This window comes from Eptatretus burgeri, chromosome 15 (genome assembly GCF_056783735.1).
Source record: "Eptatretus burgeri isolate ZD-2024b chromosome 15, Ebu_testis_v1, whole genome shotgun sequence".
Taxonomy (NCBI): domain Eukaryota; kingdom Metazoa; phylum Chordata; class Myxini; order Myxiniformes; family Myxinidae; genus Eptatretus; species Eptatretus burgeri.
This window is the reverse complement of record NC_140975.1, coordinates 68,954,188-68,978,830: the sequence shown is the minus strand read 5'-3', so window position 1 is coordinate 68,978,830 and position 24,643 is coordinate 68,954,188. Positions and strand designations below refer to the sequence as shown.

At 40.7% G+C, this 24,643-nt stretch overlaps 1 protein-coding gene and 1 long non-coding RNA gene across 4 annotated transcripts in view; one reads left to right on the top strand and one right to left on the bottom strand.

The window, feature by feature from the left end:
* Positions 1-1,052: 1,052 nt before the first annotated feature.
* UBA2 (ubiquitin like modifier activating enzyme 2) overlaps positions 1,053-24,643 on the bottom strand; it is a 52,749-nt gene continuing 29,158 nt past the window's right edge. For both annotated transcript variants that reach the window (XM_085856706.1, XM_085856707.1), the window contains exons 11-17: positions 9,375-9,468; positions 9,001-9,113; positions 8,611-8,766; positions 8,104-8,200; positions 7,900-8,005; positions 2,102-2,244; positions 1,053-1,970 (exon numbers count right to left, since the gene is read on the bottom strand). In XM_085856706.1, the coding sequence (XP_085712832.1) occupies positions 1,792-1,970; positions 2,102-2,244; positions 7,900-8,005; positions 8,104-8,200; positions 8,611-8,766; positions 9,001-9,113; positions 9,375-9,468 (888 nt within the window). In that variant the 3' untranslated portion in view covers positions 1,053-1,791. The remainder of the gene's footprint in view (positions 1,971-2,101; positions 2,245-7,899; positions 8,006-8,103; positions 8,201-8,610; positions 8,767-9,000; positions 9,114-9,374; positions 9,469-24,643) is intronic.
* Positions 9,855-11,865, top strand: LOC147012451 (uncharacterized). Of its 2 annotated transcripts, XR_015051624.1 has the most exons (3): positions 9,856-10,917; positions 11,021-11,209; positions 11,342-11,865. It is a non-coding gene; the product is annotated as an uncharacterized LOC147012451 (long non-coding RNA). The 2 variants fall into 2 exon arrangements; XR_015051623.1 differs by having other exon boundaries at positions 9,855-11,209.

The following is a 24,643-nucleotide window of genomic DNA, read 5'->3' as shown; positions in this document are numbered from 1 at the left end:
CTTATGTCCGTGTTTTGGAATTGTAACAAAAAAAAATAAAAACCTGATGGTGGCTTGGGATCCTGGAGTCCTGAGTTTAAGCCCCGTTGGCCACTGAATTAACACCAGGGGGTTGACTCAACCCGTCATCCTTCTGAAGTCGGTGAAATGAGTACCAGTGCAGCAGCCAAAACGGCTGCACATGAAGTATTAACGGATTTATTAAATCTGGTATTGGTGCGGCGCAGGCATGATGGACCGAAGGGCCTCCTCCTGCACTTGATTTCCTTGTAATCCTTGAAATATTCTGGTGAGGTGTTTGGACAAAACAAATGCAGATGTGGAAATCCGTTTCTTGGGTCTGGGTGCAATGATCATGGAATTGGACATCTTGTGGCTTGCTTTGCAACCTGCACTCTTGTGCAGAACATGCAAAAAGCTTGGTTTTTCCTTCTGATGCCTGTTTGTATTCAAGTGTTAATCTGTTCTCAGCACGTACACATGCATTTGTAAAGCACAGCACAAAAGGAACCCGATTGAAGATAAACTTTCTACGTGGGAGAATCCAGTGTGGAAAACATACAAAAGCAACCGAGCGTTTGTCAAAACAAAGCACTCGGAATTCCCAAAAATTCTGCCCAACCACAAATTATCAAGGATGATGCAGGGCCTCATCATTTTAGTAATTATAGACAGAAAAGAAAGGCAAATTGTTGTTGAATATACAAAGGGTTATGGTGGAGCAAAGAAAAACCATCCGACATTTTAAATCAGACAACTGAAGGCCTTCATGCACCATTCGAGAAACATGGATCTGTGTGCGCTTCAACCACAAACGCTTTGGGAAAATACATAATAAAAAGGTAGTCGTCAAAGAGAACGGTCATCCATTTGCCGTTGCTCTACCGCGCCGGTAAAGCATGCAAGATCCGAGAGCACGTGACCTGAGTCGCCACGACGAAGGCCACAGAGGTTGAAATGTTGCATTTCGAGCTTTTACAAATTGTTTATCCGACATTATCTGCACTGTGGTTCCAAATAAAGAACATGACCGAGCATAATAAGAACATTAGTCAAACTGCAGAAAAATCTTTAATTTGTCATAATTTTTGGCTTTTGTCAGAAATAAAGTGTAAAACAAATAATGTATAAATAACTGCCGATTATCCGGTGAACTGTGTACCATCTGTGGCCAACAACACAAACCCAGTGGTTTTAAAGCAAAAGAAAACGATGCTCTCCATGATCAACACCAGGCAGTGGAAGAGTTCAGTGTCCCTAAGAACGAGTAACACGGAATTGACTCGCAAGGCCTTCCTCAAAGGTCTGCATGCTTGAGGAAAATTGTCAAGAGTCTAAAATCAAAAAGAAAACTCGTTTTTACAGGGGCTGACGGAGGGACAAAAACAGCAAGTCAAAGTTATGTCATACAAAAATTACTCTGAGATCGAGAAACAAAAATTAATACAAAGTGTAACCAGGAAGTGATGTCAATATGCACAACTCCCCCCCATCCCCACCCCCACTCCATCTAAAATAAAATAAAAGCCCCCCCCCCCCCAAAAAAAATCAGAAGTAACTGTTTACAAGCACGGATTTAAGATAGTAAAAGTGTTTCGACAAGGAGAATGAACGAATCAATTTTTAAGACGAGCCAATAAACAGCGTGGTGTTATTTTCTCAACTCGTGAAGAACTCAATACCTGCAACTGCTCAGTTAACCCCCAGAATTTGCGTACACATGTTGGGTTTTGCATCCGCTGGCTGAGAAACTGGGAGTGCATCGATGAACCTCCGGAATGCAGCACACCTTCAGTCACACAAGATGACGTCATCGTCACTTTGCAGCACCACCGCATCCGAATCGGAGTGCTTGCGCTTCCGGCCGAAACCCTGGGGAGACGTGGCGCCTTGCCACTTCCCATCCGTCGCTTCCATGCCATCATTTTCTTCAAGGTCGATCGGGGTGTTGCTGTGTTCTGGATCTGGAGCTACAACATAGAAAAACAAAGAATACAAAAATTACAACAATCATCTTCACGCAATGGTAAGATGGAAGGAAAAAGCAAAAAACAAAGAAACCAACAATAACCAAATATAAATGGAGAAGGAATCCAAATACTTCGTGTATGAGAAGAGGAGGTCGAAGGTCGAACTGCCTGCGCGCCATTGGCTTTTGTGGGAGTGGCATTCGTTTTTGGGGAAGGAGCACAGGTGGGTGCATCCCCCAACACCTCAAAGTCAACATCAGGAGGGAGGTCGTCACTAGAAGGGGTAAAGAAAATACATCAGATAGCTTGGAGTGAGCACGTGGGGGGTACTTGCGTGCTGGCACATGCGGGTATATGTGGACACGAGATCATGAGAACGACATCATTGAAGGAAAAAAACAATCAACCAACTACTTACAAAGGCAATCATGGCCATGACGCAATGGAGAAATGATCGTCCATAACGTTGAGGTATTGTGCTACATCATTTTTGTCCCCATCTCTCAATGAAGAATCACTTTAAAAATTCTAGTATCCGAAGTCAACACCTACCTAGCCTCTGGTCATTTCTCCATCCGTCCTCACTCCACCCTCCAGGGATGTGAGAGTGTTCTTACAGGAACTTCCTTGTTGGTATGACAAAATCTCAGCTTACTGGTCATCTCCATTCTTTTGGTCCCTTTTTCTCCCAATTGTACAACTACCTTCCCGAGTCAGTTAAATTCCACACTCACCTCATAGGCTTCAGGATAAAAGGTCACTGATCTCATGTCATCGTCAATCTCCTGCCATTAACGTCCCCTCCTCGCAAACCACACTCTTGCACATTACCATGGTTACTTCGCTCTGCTCTAATCTCTCTTTTTCCTGTTCGTTCATTCCATTGCTTTTGTCTCCCTGTTGTGCAACTGCCAGCTTGTTGCACTTTCTACCCAACATTACCTGGCCCTTCCATGACACTAGATTTTGAAAACAAAAAACACAAATCACAAACATGTCATGTCATAAATCAATCAGTTTTTCTAACCATGCCTCCCTCGTGTCCAAAAGGCATCACACGTTACATGCAATTTCTTCATGTTCCTGTAATTAAGGGAATATGCTCGAGGAAAACCACTGTGCCAACCCAAACAAACACCACAAGCTATTTCACACCGACCTTTGGAGATTGAAGAAAAGACAAAAATTAATAAGGCCGAAAATCTATAATAATAATAAATGTCAATGTGTGTCCGTCTGTCTGTCTGTCTCCTCCAAAACTCCAAATCCATGAAACCTGGTAGCCCCAAACTTTGCATGCATACTAAGGGAACTCCAAGTTGGTGCATGAATGAAAATTGGGTGTTTGGGGTTAATTTAAACACCCCTTTTGAAGATAATTTAGGGGGTGCTCATCACGAAAAACCAAAATAAGCTTCAACAAGATGGCAGCACACCATCTCAGTCAGCCCTCCAACAGTTCACTCGAAGCCGTCATTGTTTGGGCCTGCTCAATTCGACTTGGAACAGGCCACAATGATTTCTTCACGATAGGTCCTCCCTCCACCCCCCACTTTCCCCAATCACATCAAATGCCTGATCATCCGAGCTATGAATTGAAGGATGCATTGCTATGCTTGTAAACGCCCGGAGACACCAGCGTTTGTGGCTTTATTTAATTTCCGCACGTCATAACCTTGAGAATCTCTTAAACGAAGCCAAATTTCAAAATTTAATCTTCTTTATCGACTTCAGCAATAGTTCCGACTGCCAAAATAAAAATAAAGTTTGTGTCCAATTTGGACATCACTTGACATTCCGGGCATCAACGGGCGCATGGTGTTTATATTGTTACGAATTTGGAAGCTTACCGCACACAACAGCCAGGTCCTATAGATCAGTTATATCGGTAAGTACGTGTTTCTAGTTAGGGTCCCGTCCCTAGTCTAATGGGAATCAATTGTACGTGCGCTGCAGAGTTATTTTATAGTTAGGATTTTACGTCCCAACCAACAACTCTCTGCTTTTGGTATTGTCCACGCCCTTTGCTCGTCAACGAGCGAGCGCGTGCGTGGGCGGAGTTTAACATGGGCATGGCGTCCTTCTTTGGCCAATCGGCAAGGAGCAGGCGTCTCACCCACCCTGACTCCCACTCAACACCATCGCCATTACGCACGTGGTCGGAGGTGAGGAGGTAGGCGGAGCTACAAACGCCTCCGATCGGGACTCCACCCAGAAGGGTGGGAGTTGCCCCACCTTCCGAGGGCCTGTCCAATGGGAGACGGCCAGGGAATCACACGATGGGTCCAACCAATCAGGAGGCGAGTAGCCAAGAGAAGAAGCCCTCCCTCCAAAAGAGGAGTGGTGTGGTTGGCGGGACCAGCGTGGAGACAGAGATCGTGGCGTTTTGACAAGCAGCCTGCCATTGTGTGTGAGACATTTATTGTGGGAAAGGACATTTCAATTCAGACATTTCCAACCTGGCATCCAAAGCCAGTGAGTGGTTGTCGACAAGAGCGCTTCTGTCTGGGTCTGCAGCGGACTGCATCCCGCACATCGGAGTTGTCTCATCTGGCACATTGCAGTGAGCGGTCGACAATCTCATCAGGGGAGACCGCCTCGTCTCGCCTCCTCTGGGTCCGGCTGCCCTGGTCCGTTCTTTGGCGACTGGTGCTTCGGGAAGGTACGGACGTCGAGCCGCGCGAACGCGGCCAGGTAGCCAGCACGTTCTATTCCCTCAGCTCGTCTTCCCTCCGAGCTGAATGGGGTAATATAGACCTCGAGGTCCATCTCTTTCTGGGTATTTGTGTGTGCATGTGTGTGTCCGTGGACCCCGTCTATAAGTAGGATTGTTTAGTGCTTTTTGTTGTACATTATTTGCCTTGCTTATTCGGATAACTCTTCCCTTACGTGCTCCCCTCGTTCCCAAATTATTATTGTTAATAAATTCCTCTCGTTTAATGTACCAGCTCATTCTTTGTCATTTCTGCCATTGGTTTGCCATGGTGCATATTGGGGATTAGGAAGGCCATTGCCGTAGTTGTACATTTGGACCGACGGACCTCGGTAACCATCCGCTCGGGTTACACACGGTTCGAGCACGGTAACGGCTCGTTCCGCTCGAGGCACGCCGAGGGTGTGAATTCCCCGGTCAGCTTTGTCGCGTGGGTACATTGAAGTTGGAAATTAACCCTCCTCCACGCGGTTAAATTATTGGCGATTCATGGTCCTGTAAGGGACCCGTACGTTCAGACTTATCCGAGGGTCAAGACCTAAATTCCGGTGTGTTTGGTGGAACCGACTCTACTGCTCCCCTTAACAGTCGAACTCACCACCGAGACCCGGCCCCAAAACAATATAACCGACCGGCAAGCCAGCTATTCCTTATGAACCGTTTTGTTGGAGTATTTGCTTCAGTGTTGAAGCTAATTGGCGAGCACTCAATATTCGCACCGTCACTGAATATATCAATCGACTTGAACAAGATTCAGGGCCCAACCGCCTGCGTTTGGCCACGCGGTGAGTTGGTCAGTGGTTAAGCTCACTGAAAATGTGCAATTTTATTTTACACCACCTTTCCCCTTTTTGTATGATCTTATTTCATTATACGACCAGTCATTTCGACATCGATAGATACAGTACATGTGGGTAATGAAATGTTTTGTTTTAAAAAAATTATTCAACTGTTTCATTGGAGTGGAGTGCTTACAACTCCAGTTCGGGAGATAAAATAAATTTGATTACAATGAGTAAAAATGGTTTCAGTTGTTATAATAACAAAGCAATGAATCGCCACATCATGGCAGGATAGCTGAGAGGTACGCACGCTCGCTCCAACTCGAATAAGCTGTCGAGCCAATGTTTGAACCTCGACCCAACTATAAACTGTCATCCTGGTGTTTCACAGGCAGGGAGATTCATCGATGCGTGTGCCATCCCTCAGATGGACGTTATTCCGGGAGATGTGACATCCGGTTTTCACCTGCCCCTCTCTCTCTCAACGCTCTTGAATGGAGTTTACCAGGTAAACTCAATTTGAATTTACCAGGTAGATAGCATGGGTTTTAATTGCCCTCACGTGGTAAAAGGAAGTTGTTGCTGTTTGGGCATGTTTTATCACCCTTCCCTTCCTCACGCCTTCTCTTCCCCTCACATCGCATCACGCCGCCTTCTCTTCCCCTCACATCGCATCACGCCGCCTTCTCTTCCCCTCACATCGCATCACGCCGCCTTCTCTTCCCCTCACATCGCATCACGCCGCCTTCTCTTCCCCTCACATCGCATCACGCCGCCTTCTCTTCCCCTCACATCGCATCACGCCGCCTTCTCTTCCCCTCACATCGCATCACGCCGCCTTCTCTTCCCCTCACATCGCATCACGCCGCCTTCTCTTCCCCTCACATCGCATCACGCCGCCTTCTCTTCCCCTCACATCGCATCACGCCGCCTTCTCTTCCCCTCACATCGCATCACGCCGCCTTCTCTTCCCCTCACATCGCATCCCGCCGCCTTCTCTTCCCCTCACATCGCATCACGCCCCCTTCTCTTCCCCTCACATCGCATCACGCCGCCTTCTCTTCCCCTCACATCGCATCACGCCGCCTTCTCTTCCCCTCACATCGCATCACGCCGCCTTCTCTTCCCCTCACATCGCATCACGCCGCCTTCTCTTCCCCTCACATCGCATCACGCCGCCTTCTCTTCCCCTCACATCGCATCACGCCGCCTTCTCTTCCCCTCACATCGCATCACGCCGCCTTCTCTTCCCCTCACATCGCATCACGCCGCCTTCTCTTCCCCTCACATCGCATCACGCCGCCTTCTCTTCCCCTCACATCGCATCACGCCGCCTTCTCTTCCCCTCACATCGCATCACACCTCCTTCTCTTCCCCTCACCTCGCATCACGCCTCCTTCTCTCCCCCTCACATCGCATCACGCCGCCTTCTCTTCCCCTCACATCGCATCACGCCGCCTTCTCTTCCCCTCACATCGCATCACGCCAACTTCTCTTCCCATCATGCTGCCTTCCCTCCCCCTCCTCTCACCTACTCCCAAACTCCCTCCCCTCTCCACCCTCCATGGACCCGGGTGGTCTCCACATGCTGTTTCAACGTACGCCACATTTTGTTCAATCCTATACCACCCCTCCCCCCCTTTTTCCCCACAAGTCCCACTACAAAACAAGGCGAGAACCCCTGGCGTCAAGCTTACCTCCTCCCAAACCACCTCCCCCTTCCCCCTCATTCTCCTTGTTCCTACCCCCAGAGTCTATCGCGACGTTTGATGAGGTGTCACTCTTCCCTGTCGTGCTTCCCCCCACCCAACTCGGCCACCGCTTTAAAAACACACACACACACACACACACACACACACACACACACACACACACACACACACACACACACACACACACACACACACACACACACACACACACACACACACACACACACACCCCTGAGTTAAGGGGACTGTCAAGGACTGACGATTTAGTTTTGAATGTGCCAGGTTGGTTTTAAACACTCCCGCTGGGTTGTATATAGAACCCAGCGGTTAAAACGAAAATGTTGCTGTTTCAGCACATTTTAATCACCCTTCCCTTCCTCTCCCCTCACCTCAAGCTGCCTTCCCTTCCCCTTCATGCTTCCTTCCCCTTCCCTTCCCTCACAGTGCCTTCCCACCTCCCAAACCTCTTCCCCAACCCCTTCTCTTCACCCCTCACCCCCAGTTTTATCATTCTTTCCCCCTTCCTAGCTGCCCCACCCCTCCTCACCTCTCTCCCACCCAGCCCCTTAATGTTCCCATCATCAAAGTGATGGGTTGTGTCTGCTCGTAATTAAATAATTTCACAATTTCAGTTTGTAATCTTGGTGATGCTGATCTTGAACCTTCAAGCTTGCTAAATTGGTCGGTAAGTAGCCACTGGAAGGGCAACGTCAGAAGCTTGCCTGTGGGTGATATCGATGACGAGAGTGTAATCTTGCAGGAAGTCATCGACCTGGAGTCGTGAACCACCGCGCACTCCAAAATCGCTCAAAGGACGGTCGTTGTTTACTGGAAATACAGATTGCCGTTAAAATACTGCAGAGATGAGATTTGTCATCAATTATAATCAAGAACACCATCGAGTTATTCGTAAAAACAATATGCACCTTCGGTCTCGCCCTCCTCAGAGGAAATTAGAATGGTTCCTCGACCGTCCTCAATCTGAACATCTGGAGCGACCATTCCAAATCGCTCCTTCAGCACCTGGTGCAGATGAGTTTGTAGCATATGTGCACGCACACACAATACTTCAGTGTGCTCTCCATCAGCATTAGCATTTCCATCAGCTACAGTGCAGTCTGCAGGCTCATAAGCAAAAGGTTCTGTAGGGAGGCCGTTTAATGCCCATCAAACAGAGACCTCACCAGATAGTTTCGTTCACGCATTAGCAAGCACACGGAATCAAAATCAATACTCAGCCTTGAGGAGCAAAGCAGCAAGAAGGAACATCCAGAAATGATGGCTCACAGTGAGAAAACCAAATGAAAAACAAGGTCACCCTCACAGGCAAGTACAGAAGACCATGGTGAACAAAGGGTTAAACATCCTTGAGATGCATGTTCAACATCCATGGAAGAACGCATGCATGCAGGATAGGCCTTGCTGTGACAGACCTTTTCCTGCAGGGTGTACACCAGCATGGTGCTTGTGTTGAGCCGCACAAGTGCCTGCGGCTTGTTGGAGCATACGAAGCAGCCTGGATTTGGAGGAACAAGCAGGCACGGAACGAGAAGTTTCTTACGTGGATTCGGCTTCCTGTTCAAAAATACCTGCGCAGGAGGCAAATGCGTCACATCACGTCACAGCATGAGAAGGTGTTAAGGGAGCTACAATATCAAAATATAACAGGGGATTTGGCACTAAAATTTACATGCAAACTGCTCGAGAGGTTGTTGGGAGTGCATGGGGAGAAGAACATGGAGGAAGAGCAAAATAATTAAGAAAAAAAAAAAAAAACAAGAGGTTGAAAGGGGAATGTGGGGGAGGGGAGTCTGATACCTCACCGTATGACACTTATCCAGCTGGAGTGTGAGCACCTTGAAGGCTTCCAGCACGATCAGACCGGCAATAATAGCGTTGGTGGTGGCAATGGCCGGTATTATATTTCCTGCCATGGCTGGGACGACAACACGTACCGATACAGGATTGTTACACAAATCCGACACACACATACGCCTGTCTCACCGATTGCTCCCTTTTGATGCCCATGTGACAATGTTGTACCACTGGGCTGTTAATTGAAATAACATAAGTTGAATAACAAAAGCGTTGAAATAACAAAATCATGGGAGAAAAGTACTTTTGAAAGAGCCATGCGGATGTTTGTTAGCATCGAGTTTAAAATTTACAAGTGAAACGATAATGCACAAATACTCACACTTTACATCAAAGCGGCTTTTCATGGACATGCTGAAGATAAACATACGCAGATTAGCAGCGGAGCTCACAAAATCCATGGCTGCCTTTTCCTCCTTTCAAGAAAAATAAAATCCACAAATCAGGGTCCTGCTCCATCGTGTCACCGTCAAACCATCCATTCCCACCACAAACGGACGTCTTAACAAACCTTCACTACGAGGCTGGCAATACGAGTGAACCCACTTCACAGCATTACAGGGGTCAAGAAGGAGCACAGAAGGTGTGTTAGAATGTGGGGAATTGTTCCAGGAGACACACACCCAACATCTATCTATAATTCCAGCAGTGTGTGTGTGTGTGTATGTGTGTATGTGTGTGTGTGTGTGTGTGTGTGTGTGTGTGTGTGTGCGTGCGTGCGTGCGTGCGTGCGTGCGTGCGTGCGTGCGTGCGTGCGTGCGTGCGTGCGTGCGTGCGTGCGTGCGTGCGTGCGTGCGTGCGTGCGTGCGTGTGAATATACTAATTCTGGCTCACTTTTCCCCATGTTAATGAATGGGGGATTTTCAGCGATTCATTTTTTTTCCCCCTAAAAATAAACCCCCTTTTTATCCCAAGGTATATTTATTTGTCTCCCCTTTTAACCTTGGGGCACTTTTTTTTAAATAACCAATGCAATAAGATAAAGATTTGTTCAAGTAGTAAAGTAGTAATGTGATTCTAAAGAAATATCTGAAACATGTAAGCCCAGGGACACTCTTTTTCAAATAACCAATGTATATTGTTGAGCTCACTCATTGAACCTAAAAAGACTTGTTCATTCTCAAATTCCTTCAATAGTTTAATTTTCTTTGCACAATAATCCCCATCTAAAATATTTAAAAATAAAACATTTGAATCTTTATATTTTTTAAGATACCCCTTTTGTGCCATACAAAAGTATAGGGAGAGCTCTCTGACTCGAGACTCATGAGGACAAAAAAAACCTCATACAAATTAATAGGGGAAGCTTTCTGACTCGAGACCCATTAGAACAAAAAAAAAAAACTCATACAAATGAATACGGAGAACTCTGACTCGAAACCCATTAGGATAAAAAGAGGAGAATGATTTTCTCTCCCCCTCTGACTCTTACTCCACTCAAAGGTGAACCAACGAATGGGGAAGTTTTTTAAAGTGTTTTCAGTTCATGCCGTGAAGATGAGGAAGTATTCTGTGAGAGACAAGGCCTTGTGGTTATATTTTAAATCAGAACACTAACAGGCCAATAAACATAAGTTTTATCAAAAATCATTCAAAGCATTTTCATTTTGTGTTAAAAATGGGTAAAACTGCGTGAGAATGTATCGCCCACGCATTTCCCAAGTTAAGCTGTCTTGCCCGAACCGTCATTTCCCCGTGTGGACACTCCCTGAAAAAATTCCAAGATTACGTAATTTCACAAATGAGCCGTCAGTCGTAAACTTTGTCTGAAAGCTTTATAATTTTACTCATCTTGTCCTATTGAGAAACGATTGAAACATGAACTATCTTTCGTCTGAAGAAGAAGAGAATCAATTACAATATCGGTAAGTTTGTTTGTGTTCTTCCTCTGAGAATCACAGTGAAGCAACTGATTATTAATTAAATCACTGTATGACTAAAATATATTGTTTTTTTTTTTTTCAACAGATTGTCTCCAATAACAACATCGTTGATCGCCGATGTTGAAAATGAATTATCCGAATTACACGATGTCTGGGCACAGATGTCTGATTTTGTACAAGAGATTCGGATTTTCAGGGGAGAAATGAGAGAAATCATTACCGACTGGAAGACGTTGCTGTTATCTCCTATAATCTTGAAAGATCCGACTTCAAGGTGAGAAACACACACGTGCACGTGGATGTGTGAGTGTATGTATATCTGCTTGTCTCTGTGTTCATTACTATATCTGTCTCTGCCTGTCAATATGTCTCCTGAGTTTTAACACATTATTTTTTTATTTTTCAGTTTAAACACCTGTCTGGATGAACCAAGTGCACAAGTTAATCATCTGCAGGAATCTGACCTGACACTCAAGACATCTGAAGCAGACTGCTTGGAAATAGCATCTATTTTTACAACTGAATATTTAATATTATCAATGTTGATTAATTATAAATGCTTTCCTTACAATTATCTAATTCTTAACTACAAAAAGCGAATCAAGGAGATTTAGGGAAGGGGAGGGGGGAGGGGGGGTTAGGTGCGCCACCCCACGAGCCGTCTGCCCCCTTGTAGTTGAGGGTGGCCCCTTTTTCTTTTGCTTTGGAGTATATGTGTTGGCGGCGCCGTCTGTAAAGTAAAACTGTGTAAGTGTTGCCGTGTGCTCGCGTAGTCGGTAGTAGATCTGCATTGTGTCTCTTTTGTTGCATTTGCTTTTTGTGCATAATTGTTGTGTTACTTTTACATTTGCTTTTGGTGCATAATTGTTGTAATCGTATATGCGTGCTTTCCGTTTGCCACGGAATAAATGTGCCTAATGTTGAACTGTTTCTCCCGTTTCGCTTCGTCTTTTCTTTTATTGAATCTCCATCTTACTTCACGTAAAGGGTTGGTCGTGGGCTAAATACGCCCGATAATTAATCGGAACCGTCGAGGTTGACGATAACACCGCTCGGTTATCCCGATAGTACGGAACGGGTCGCTTAAAGTGGCCCGTGTCCGAAGTCGACCTGCGGCGAGGTGCGATCGCCCGGTCTACCCTCCGTGTGGGTACTTAGGTAGGTCGAATTTGGCGAGCAACCCTATCCCACGCGGGGGGCCGATTGGCACGATCGTGGTGAGGCCGAAAGGCCCACCCGTGACTAGTTCCCGGCGTTAGTCCGAGAGGGTCACGACGGAATTGTCCATCCGGTGGGCGACGTGCCGCGATTCGAGTTACGTGGCCGCTCGCACGCCGGCGGGCGCGAATCCGCAACAATATATTCATCAGGATTTCTTGTTATTCCTCGATCCAAAATAATTTTTTTTACAACAGGAAACCAATAAAATTTGTTTTGAATTTCTAAAAGAGCCATACGTTTTCTTAACTTAATAATTTTTTCATTTTTAACATTCTAATTAAATCCAAAGTTGTTGGTTTGTCAACATCAGCATAATGCCAATCTTTTATTGAAAATACCTCATTCTTATGTTGTAGAACATATTTATTAAAATACCAAATACCCTTTTCTTGAAGGTATGCTTGGACACAGAAATGATAATTTTCTTGAAGCCTTCTTGCTGTCATTTATGTATTAGAAATACATGACAGAATAATATTATGACACGAAACACCTCCCCATCTTCCCATAGTTAAATCATTTTGTATTTCCTTACTTATTATATATAATCCTGTTTTTTCTGTTTTCATGATATAAACGAGGACAAAACCATTATTATATTTACCCTTATTAAATTATTTTATTTGTTGTTTACTAATCGTGCTTCCACAAAACTCATTCTCTATACCAAGTGGATAATATTCTTCATTACGAGACTGACTTAATTGTTCCAGGTCTTCTCGGTCAATTTTAAATGACCAATTATACCCTAAATCATTCATATCATACCTCCATTGTTCTATTCTCATACAAACGATACGCCCTTCTTTATAAAAATTTATTTTAATTCGAACTGTGAATTCTGTATGACCTGGAGATAAAAATCAACACTTCTGTATCTTTGGAATACACGGCCGTTTTATTTAAGGATATATATTGTGATAAATCGCTTAATCTCACCAAGTCATTCGCGTCAGTCGGGCTTGGATAATTTTTTAATTTATAAGCATTTTTTATATTAATATTTTTTTGTTATACTATATTTATGTCATTCAGCCTGTGCCTTTGTGTAATAATTTGATAAATCAATATCCAGTTCTTAGGATACACCAAAGATAGAACCATCTTTACCAACATAAGTCATTTATATTAGATTAAAAATGTCATAAAATTTTTTATTTTTGTCGAATTGAAATAACATATATAGACATAATTGACCAAAACACTTGGAATTTAATTCTTGGACTTGAAATGTTTGATAAACACCATTCTGTAAGAATTTTATGACTTCAACAGGTGGTGGAAGACCAAAACTATCAAAATAATATTTGTCTTCACTATTAAAAATACAAACCAAATGAGAACCGTTTCCATTATTATCTTCTAAGTTCATAATAATATTATTTGTATGTTTAGGCACATTTGTTAATTCATCTCTCATACAAATAACCACATTATGAATTCTTAATTTCTTACAATATTTGACAAGTTGTATTCTTTCCAAATTCTTAAAACCACTCATCGATGCTCATTTATTTATTAGAAAGATATAATCCATTACCCCTTTAAGTTAATTTTACACCCGCTTATGCGATAGAAGAAAGCATATCTCCAACTAACAATCTCACTTTATCAGGCAGACCTTCAAGTTTTTCAGCAAAATCTACAATTACACCACTTCCACTAATTTGTTTCTCCAATTCTTTGTTATGTCTTTCCAATTATTTTTGAGCCCTGAGTTGAGCCTTCCTTTCGTTGGCAGTTTTCATCGCTGTTGAAATACCACCAGTCAATGCTCCAACCACACTTAAACCAGCAAATAAAGGAATTAGAAATGGGAGAAATCCCCCACTCATCTCTCTTATTGAATATTTTTTCAACATTGGTTTTGTTATTTTAATTTTAAGTGAGCCAGTTTCGTTCAAGATTTTAACCTGTTCTCTTGTGAGCAAAACATCAATTCTTACTGCTCCTTTTCTCTGAACTGTATTAACGTTAATCGTACAAGGCTTTTGATTTTTAACACAAGATGATAGTTTATGAAGATTGATTTGATTAACATATACCGGTACTTTCCACTCATTTATTTAACAAAAAATTATGTGAGACTAATCATAACACCATTATCTGTATTAATCTGTAATTCTGTTTCTTCCAAAAGCAAACAATATGCATCAACTTCTTCACTCTCTCCTCTTTCAATGTATAAGGAAGTATCCACTCGATTAGACTTTATAGTTTCCTTTTGAGAACTCAGGTCAAACGCATAGATTGTATACAAACTTTTAAATGCGGTCATTTCCAAAATAGGTTCTTTATTTCCATTACTTTCACACATCTTTTGGTAAGACTTTTTGCTTCAGCATAATCATTTTTTTCTCCCAATTAATTTCCAATCTATCTCGTGGATAAAATGTTCCATCTCGAGAAACACGAAGTTGTTTCACCTTAGCATTATCACTCAATGCATTATTCTTATCAGTAGCAGTATGCCATCTGGTTTTTTTTAAAATGATCCACAGATATCGTGGCTTTCCTTCTAGAACACCCAAATTCCACGTGTAAGTGGTTTGGTTTAATGTAACGCGTTGACATCTTCTTTTGAGGTATGATACACTGAGTAGTTTCTTTGAGTTAAGTCTTCTATTCAACATCTCTTCTGTTTTAAGATTAGGAGTATATTCACTAATATACCAACTCATTTCATCAATTACAAATTTATTCTGCTCACCAAAAGCATTACCAACACCAAAAAGTAATCTATTTTCATTATCATTCCTTTGTAGTTGAAATCTAATTTTAAGACCATGCAGAACTTTATCATGATCACAAAATCCAAATATACCTTTAAGAGGAACTGCCACAGTAAAACTATTTACTGCTTTTGTATCATCAGTATACGCTCCTTTCCTTTGAGTAAATCCAGGGTCTGTGGTTGTTCCCGTTGACATATCAGGAATAAAACCTTCGACAGCCCCCTTTCCCATTTTATCGCTGAATGTCTATAGTGTAAATTTCATCATTTCAGATACAGCAGAGAAATAATCAACTGCTTCAACTTCTTGTGTTCCAATGTACAAACGAACACTATCAAACATTTTCCAGAAGAAATCATTTACAAGTGTAGCGTTTGTGTTATTCCCAGCCTTAGTGAATTTAAATTTACACAACAAGAAACTTTCGGATAGATTCAAATAGGTTTGTTGATTATTTATTTCAAAACTTTTTGTGCCATTTGCATTCCAGTCTGTTCCAGTTATTGCATTTACCTTGAAGTAATCTTTTTTTTTAGTGGAGTTTGAGATTACAATGGTATCATCCAAATCATAGACACTATCAATTGCTTCCATACTTGTATTTATTTCAGAAAAAAGATGTTAAAACTTTTGAAAACCTGACCCAAGTGTTTGAATTATTTTCTGTCGTTCTTGGGGAGACAACTGAGTTTTGCCTTTCTTAATTTCTTTTATTGCTTGTAATTTATGAGATTCCTTTTGGGCATCTTTTATGCTCTTTACAGCACCTGCTACATTTCCCACAGCAGAAGCAGTTGAACCAATTAGGTCTTTATGTTTCAGAATAGTTGAACAGATACCCATTAGAGTATCAATTATCCCATCTCCTCTAAACTGATGTCCTACACCCCTTTGTCTCCTAGGTTTATAGTATCCTCTACAAAGATACATACCTTCACCCTTGTGGTATGGGAAAAGGAACACCCCATCCCCTGTAATTATTTTATATTTTCCCAACTCGTGTTTCCTCACAATAACCATCGTATTTATTTATTGGAAAACTTCACGAAGGTGAATTCTGATGGATATAACTTCTCCATTAAAGTTAATCATACGATTATCTTGGTCGGTTATCCTAAAATTTACTCTGTGTATGGTTTTTCCTGACACAGGGAGATAAACCAAATTTTTGGGTTCCATATTGAATTTATAACCAATTGGGGTCGAGTATGCGATGAATGAAAATATTGTATTTGTTTTTATTCCATCATTATAAGCACCATCAATCAAATCACAGTGAATTAATACCGAATTTATTCACGAGGATATTTGAATGACATTATCACTGTAAAACGTCCCATTAGTTTCAATCTTTTTTGAGGAGAAACCCAATAACTCTCGAAATGAATTATCAATTGTGAAATCAACCTTGTAGTTATTTTTAAGTTTAATCGTTGATTTTGAAGTATGTTTTTGAATATCTATAACAGTGGTTTTCAAACTTTTCTTAGTGGCGACCCAATTTCAGAACCTCTCTACATCACGTGACCCAAAAGATTCAAAACCCAATTCATAATATATAAGATAAGATTTCATATGACACAAGAACATTTACTGTTTACTTTATTCACCATCGTCATGTTTTCATAGACGAGTAATCAAAGAATAGCCGAAGGTATCCAAATGGTACAGTTGAATGTTTCAGAAGTTTAGTCCGAATGACATTTAGATATATCAGTGAGAAGGATGAGCCTGTTTTTCAGAAACCAACTTCTCCATTCGTGGAGAAGTAGATGACAATGCCAGGATCATATCATGCTCCATTTCTAGGCGATTTCTGTACTTTGTTTTAATCAGCACCATGGTGGAGAACGACTGCTCACAAAAGTATGATGAAGGACATGGCATGAGAACCTTAATGGTGCGCCGTGACAGGGTCGGGTACGACGGCAGCATTTTGCACCAGAATGTCGACAACGAATTCGTCAGCGCAAGGGCCTGCGCTCCTGAATCCTGCTGGAGCTGTACAAGCTCTTCCTGTGCTGTATCATCTTCATCAGCAATCGAGTCCAGTGGAGCCGTGAAAGGATCCCGAACCACAGAAAAGGACTGCACATCCAGCTCAGGGAAATGGTGCTCGAACTGTTCAATGAGCGACCGAAGGTGACGTGCTATCTCCCCAGAAAGACTGTCGAGCTCAGCATCATCGTACTGGCAGGTCGTTAGATGCTCCACCAGACGGGGGAAAGGCTGAAGCACTTAACAGCTGCTTTGTCTGCCAGTAATTTTAGAGTCGCCAGAAATCCGCTCATTTTGTCGTGAAAAATCATGAGGTTGGTGTCTTTGCCTTGGAAGGAGCGGTTGAGTACATTGAAATGTTCAAACATGTCAACGAGATAGCACAGTTCTGACAGCCAAGAGTCCGACTCAAGCAACGCTACCCATGCTGTTTTCCCTTGTGTGCGTAGGAACTCCTTCAGTTCATCTTTGAGCTCGTAAACGCACAGAGGTACGTTTCCTCAAGATAACCATCTGACTTGAGTGTGGAATAGTAAATTCTTATGGTCAGCGTCCATCTCCTGACAGAATAGCCTGAATAACCGAGTGTTGAGGGCGCTCGATTTGATGTGATTCACCATTTTTACGACTTCTGAGAGCACGCTCTGCAAGGTTCCTGGCAAAGTACAAGAGGCGAGGGCTTCTCGGTGAATCATGCAGTGTACGATGGAGGTCTGAGGAGCCACCTCAAGAAATTTAGCCTTGAATCCAGAACGCACTCCTAACATTGCTGGCGCGCCGTCTGTTGTAGAACCGAGCAACTTTCCGAAGTCCAGATCATGGTCATGATAAAACTGCTCGACTTTCCCAAAAATGTCCTCGCCTTTGGTGGTGGCCTCCAATAGTTTGATGGGCAGAGGCTCATCGACAAAGTTATCGGCCTTGATGAAGCGGACCCAGACGATGACTTTCGCGTACGGTGCGATATCAGTGGACTCGTCCAACTGTATGGCATGCCACGGCGATTCCTTGATCTTCTGTACGACCTGAGCCATGTCCAGACTCGTATCTTCAATTCTGCGTTGGATGGTGTTATCAGAGAGGGGTATAACTGCCAGTTTATTTGCCGCTTCCTCCCCAACCATCAGAGATACCATGTCCTTTGCATATGGCAGCACGAGTTCTTCCGCAATGGAGTGAGGCTTTTTAGTCTAGGCAACATGGAGCGACACTCGATACGAGGCCTCTAATGCCCGAGAATTGGTCTGATGGCATGTACCCTCTCTGTCAAGACGCATATTCTTGAGTGCAAGAAGTTTCCTCTCAAAGAACGCTCTCTCTCCTTATCCTGATAAGGCACATGTTTTGTAGTCAAATGCCTCTGCAACTTATTTTGTTTCATAGACTCCATAGAAAGCACTTCCAAACAAATCACACACTGAGGCCTCTGTGCCCCACTTTTATCCACCACGTAGTAAAATCCAAGGTCCAGAAATTTATCCTGGTAACAACGTTCGAGATTTGCTGGTGGCCGGTGCTGCCATCACAAATAAGGTCTCGAGTCGTACGTGGAGACGTGAATAGATGTTAATGATAGACTCAGACTCTGACTCTGAGAGGCCGTGGATGAAACCACTAATTTCCCACCAAAATGAACCGCCTTTCAGTGAGCCCGCGCATCGGCTGGATCCCATTCCAAGCGTCATGTTGTGCCGGTTCCGATACTTTGAACGAACCCTTTATATTACATCCTGTAAAAGCGAACACTGATCGAAAATAGACAAATTTTTTTTTGCTGCAAGGGTACGCCCGCGACCCCACAAAATTTGCTCCACGACCCCACTTGCGGTCACGCCCCCGGGTTTGAAAAACCAAGATCTAAAACAATATTTTTGGGTTCATCACCCTGTTCTTTCATAAGACAAACAATTTCGGAAGATATTTGACAAATCTCATATGCTCCGGGTGAGACTGTTATCGTTTTGTATCCACTTCCCGGATTATAACTAAATTTGTCATTTTCTCAGTTATATTAAATTAGGTATTATAAGTTTCCATAGACAATAAAGATGCCTCATATTCTTTTGTTGGGATGTTGTAGTGGGTATGGGAATGAAGATGTGTGGTCGCTTGTTGTGAAATTAAAACTCAGGATTGTGCTTCTCATCTTATTTAATGAGACAAAATGTCTTTATATTGAGATTTATTAATTATTTTCATGTTCATCAACTGGTCTAAAATGGCTGATGCTTCATTAAAACAATTTTATTTCCAGCCTTCTTACTACCAAACAACAATAACAGTCTATGAACTAATTGTGATGGGTCATTTGGAAGAAAACTAACACCTGAACCAAGGATACTTAAAGCCTGAATAATGTGTTTCTCCTTCTCATTCTTCCTACTTTTATCAGAAAGAATAACCTTATAATCAGAGTTCAGCAGATCAATATATACTTTATCATCATTATTTTTCATATGCAATGGTTTATCAATATACTTTGATTCATCCCTCACAGTTGAACCTTGTCTTCCATCTTTTGTGAGAAGAAACATTAATCTCGGAGTTAGTTTGACAGGAGGTTGAGCAGAACTCAAGAACCTTAATTCATCATTTAATATTAATACCTTTTCTTGAACAAGATGAAATATTGCTGGTTGTTCTGTTGGAATAAGTCCTGCTTTGGTTTTTGATTCCACTGAATATTCATTGTTTTGAAGAGCATTCACAATATAAGCAGGGGGGAGGGGGGTGCGATTCATCTCTTCCAGTTGTTGAAATTATCCTTCATCATCATATTCTAATTCCCCGATATGCTCTAATTCTTCCTCTATGTGAGGAAGGGGGGAGGGGGGTGCGATTCATCTCTTCCAGTTGTTGAAATTATCCTTCATCATCATATTCTAATTCCCCGATATGCTCTAATCAAAATCTTTTAACATTTGAAGTTTTTTAGGAGTACATTCGACTGTGGGAACTGTGGAAACATCTACAATTTTTTCTTTGGAAGTTTTTAAAAGTGGTTTAAAAAATTTCTCTCGTTTTCTTTCAAATGCTTCTTCACCCGTTAGTTTCTGTCTGAGTTTCTTCTTTATGTCTTCCTGTTGTTTTACAACTTTTGAAACCAACTCTTGATGTTCCTTAAATCTTCTTGCTCTTTCTTTCACATCCATTTACAGTCAGCCCCCGTTTATCGCAGGGGTTACGTTTCAACCCCCTCCCCCCCACCCCCGCGAGAAGTGAAAATCCACGATGAATGGACGCCTCCCCCAAAAATGCCTTTTTTTTGTTATAAACGCGGTGTATAAACACGATTGGGTTTGATTTATATCGAGTGATTATTAAACGCTGGGCGGTGTATAAACACGATTGGGTTCGATTTATATCGAGTGAATATAAACCTTCCTCTGGCGCTTCGGTTCCTTGCCAGAAGCCTTCGAAGGTGCAGGGCATTTGGGCGGCATCGTTGGGCTTGGAGAAAAAAAACGTAGAAAATATTCGAAGTTCACAAGCGAAACTTTGTATCGTGCGTTGTGTGACTGGTCGAGCAAATTTATATTTTATATATTATTACCATGATATACCGGGGGAATCCGCAGAAAAAATTAGTTAGGTTCCAAGGGAAAAACCGCGATGAAGCGGGGGCGCAATAGGTGAACCGCGATATAGCGGGGGATTACTGTATTTATTGGAAAATATCATTTAATATCTCATGTTTCACAACAATATATTTATATTTTTCAGTCGTGTGCTTCATGTCATCCCCAAATTCCTTTTTACTGCATAATGGAGAACAATTATCTCTCCAAAAATTATTTATATCTATTGAATTTAACTTGAATAAAATAAAAGCATTAGCATTGTTTCTTATGGAACGACGAGGAAGTTGAAAGTACGATTGACTAAGATAAATACAATTACAAGAAGAATGTCTCTCTCTTGTGTAGTAGCTGTCCATTACCGTTTGGTTTCTCTCATTAACACAATCATCAAAGATAACGAGGTTCTTTTTTGATTTATCCAAATCTTGGGGAAACGGTATATCATCCATATTATCACTAAGAATACAAGTTATCGGTTTTGATTTCTTTTTACATCTCTGTGTATCACAAAATAGTTGTATTATATCTTCAATGTTATAATAATTAAAGTTTTTTTGAAGTTTAAATAAACCGATTATATCTTCTTTTTGAAGACCAGCATTAAAACCTTGTGAGAGAAGTTGATACTCTGGTTTAAAACTCGACTTTGTGAAAATTATTAAATTATCATAATCTAAAAAGTTGGGAGTCAGGAGCATCTTCAAAAGTAAGCAGGTTTTTCCACATCCGCTTGAACCAACTATGAGACATCTTAATGAATTTGGAAGATTTTTATGATTGTTAAATTTTATCTTATTTTCCCAAATGGGTAAAAAAAAAAAAAATCATTCATTTATATATTTGGAAAACAGGTTATTTAATTTATTATTGGCTTTTTGAGAAACTATATTTTATCCTAAGTTCGGGTTTAATTTCAAGATAATCCATTATTTTATTTATACAATATCTTGTGTTGATATTTCCCTGAAAATGACAATCGTGAATAATATATAACAACAATCCTTTGAAAATTTCTCTAATACGTTCAGTTTCTTCCTTTGTAAGGGAAGGTGTGTTATCACCCTCATACTTTACATTCATTTCTCGAATCAATCTTGTAAAGTAATTCATTTTTGGTGTAAATTTAAAAAAAATATATTTTCCTTTTTCTATTTTTTATTATCATTAATAAGAAGATAATCACAGAATATACATTGTTTATAGGCTTTTGACTGTGTTTAATTCCACTCTATCACACGCAGGACAATTCTCAAATTTGTCATATGGATAATTAGGGAAGTCTTGCATATTTATAAAGTAAAACTTTACTTAAACTTAAATTCATCTTCGGAATCATCTATACTTTCATAATCTTCAAAATCTTCAGTTGAATATTGACTCGTATTTAATTAGTAGAAACAACATTACCATTGATATCTATATACTTTTTTTTCATTACCAGATTCAACTACAACATTTTTTATATTAAAGGTAATTTTAAAATGATCCTTAACTACTATTGAACGAAATGTCATTTCACCTGATATATTAACATCCTTTATTTCATCAGGATTTACATCTTTAGGGTTGTTGAAAAAAATACAAATTTCTCCTTGCATATTACAGATGGTCTTATCTTTTCTTTCTACAGCTTCATCCATAAGGTTTTTATTTTTTGATACTTTTTCTTGTTTCATTGCTTTTTCTAGTTTTGAATATATTACCAGAAGGAGAGGAGAAACTTTTGTTAGAGATACTTTAATTGATGTTCTTCCAGGTATACTAAAAGCCCTTCCACTGAAGGAAATTGAAGAACTCATCTTATCCACCATAATTGTTTTTATCCAATAGTTGTTATATTTATCTTTGTTCAATTTTACATCCTTGACATATTTCTCAGTATCTTTTACAAATGAAGAGACTGATTGAAACTTGTCTTTTGTGTCTTGAAACATTGTATTTATTAAGTGAAACAAGTTGGAGGATAAAATGGTTTTAAGCACAGATTCACCTATAAATTAAACGAAATTTTCATCAAGAAAATTTTAGTTTAAGCAAAGTTTTATTGTATAAATATGGTGAATACAACGTACTGCGATGTATGTAATCAGGAATATAAACATTATAAAATTACCCCTGTGCGGGAGTGACGGTCATCTCTGCGAGAAAATATATAGCCCCCTGAAGGTAGGGCTGTTTTTGCAAACTTTGAAGTCACATGACGCGAAAACGAAAGCGAATATCGAAAATCCAGCCCGACAAAATTGAGATATTGTCCCATAGATTTATATGCCACAATCAAATTCAAGATCGCTTGAGAAATGTAGGAGATAGATTTTGAACATCGTCATTTTCGCATGAAAATCGTCATTTTCGCATTTTTTGCCAACTTTGAAGTCACGTGACACGAAAACGAAAGCGAATATTGAAAATCCGGCCTGACCAAATTGAGATATTGTCCCATAGATTTATATGCCACAATCAAATTCAAGATCGCTTGAGAAATGTAGGAGATAGATTTTGAACATCGTCATTTTCGCATGAAAATCGTCATTTTCGCATTTTTTGCCAACTTTGAAGTCACGTGACACGAAAACGAAAGCGAATATTGAAAATCCGGCCTGACCAAATTTAGATATTGTCCCATAGATTTATATGACACAATCAAATTCAAGATCGCTTGAGAAATATAGGAGATAGATTTTGAAAATCGTCATTTTCGCATTTTTTTGCCAACTTTGAAGTCACGTGACACGAAAACGAAAGCGAATATCAAAAATCTGGCCTGACCAAATTTAGATATTGTCCCATAGATTCATATGCCACAATAAAATTCAAGATTGCTTGAGAAATGTAGGAGATAGAATTTGAAAATCGTCATTTTTGCAACTTCAAAGGCCTCGTGACCTTGACCGTGACCTTCAGTGACCTTGAAAGTCATACCATCGTGTACGTCTCATCGACCTCTATCAGGATCACTAATGACTAGGTCTCCCGCTTCAACTTCATTGTGGACGGACGGACGGACGGACGGACGGACGTCACCTCTCCTCTCAACACCAATATTATAAGGTCATGCTCGAAGAGATGACCTAAAAAAAACACCTTCGAACCAACAAACACATTTCATCTATTTCATCAAATATCTCCTCTTGAGTTGGAAAGAAAACATTGTGATATCTGCTCAAAGGATGTTTTGAAGAGTAGTACAGAAATAAGCATCACCTTCAATCACAAAAACACAAGAAAAATGAGTTTAAAGTAAAGGGAGACTATTATATTGAAAACACTGATGGGGCATTTAAAGGGCATATAAAAAATAAGGATTTTTCAATTTGGAGAACACGGTCCATCATCAATAGCTGAATCAATTGAAATAGTGAAACCTGATGTTGAAAAAGTTATTAAAAAGGCATGAAAAGAAATGAAAACTTTAAAGTTTTATATGGGAGTGAAAATGAATATGAAAAGACAAGATGAAGAACAAACTCCTTATATGAGAACAGATCTTCATTTTATAACATCATTTCAAGATTTTTTGAATAGTGGGGTTTATGAAGAACTATCAAGACAAGAGGAGGATGTTGATAATACAGTGGTAGGAAGTGGATTTAATATTTTAAAAATCATCTTTTTAGATATACACATTCTAAAATCAAACCCTCTTAAAGCTTCTTCTTGTATTGAATTACCAAAAGAAATAAAACTAAATAATACATTGTTAATATTAAGAACAATGATAATAAATGTTTTCTCTGGCCTGTTCTTGCTCAGTTACATCCACCGAATTGTAATTCAGAAAGAGTAAAACAATAAATGAAATACGAGAATACCTTGGACATTAAAGATTTTAAATTCCCAATGCCACCAACTGATATTCCTAAATTTGAGAAAAAAGAATAATCTTTCTATTAATGTATATGGATTAACGGATCCAAACAAAGTTCAATTATTAAAAATTTCAAACAACTATAAAAATGAAGAAACACACATTGATCTTTTATATTTTATGTTGGAAAGAATTCACATTATACATACATCAATAATTTATCAAGATTAATCTCTTCTCAGGTATTCAGAACAACAAACAAAATATATCCTTGTGAGCGAAATCTTAATTCATTTCATACAAAAAGAACGATTAGAACATTCAAAATATTGTTATTTTTGAATAATAATCAAAAAAAGTAATCA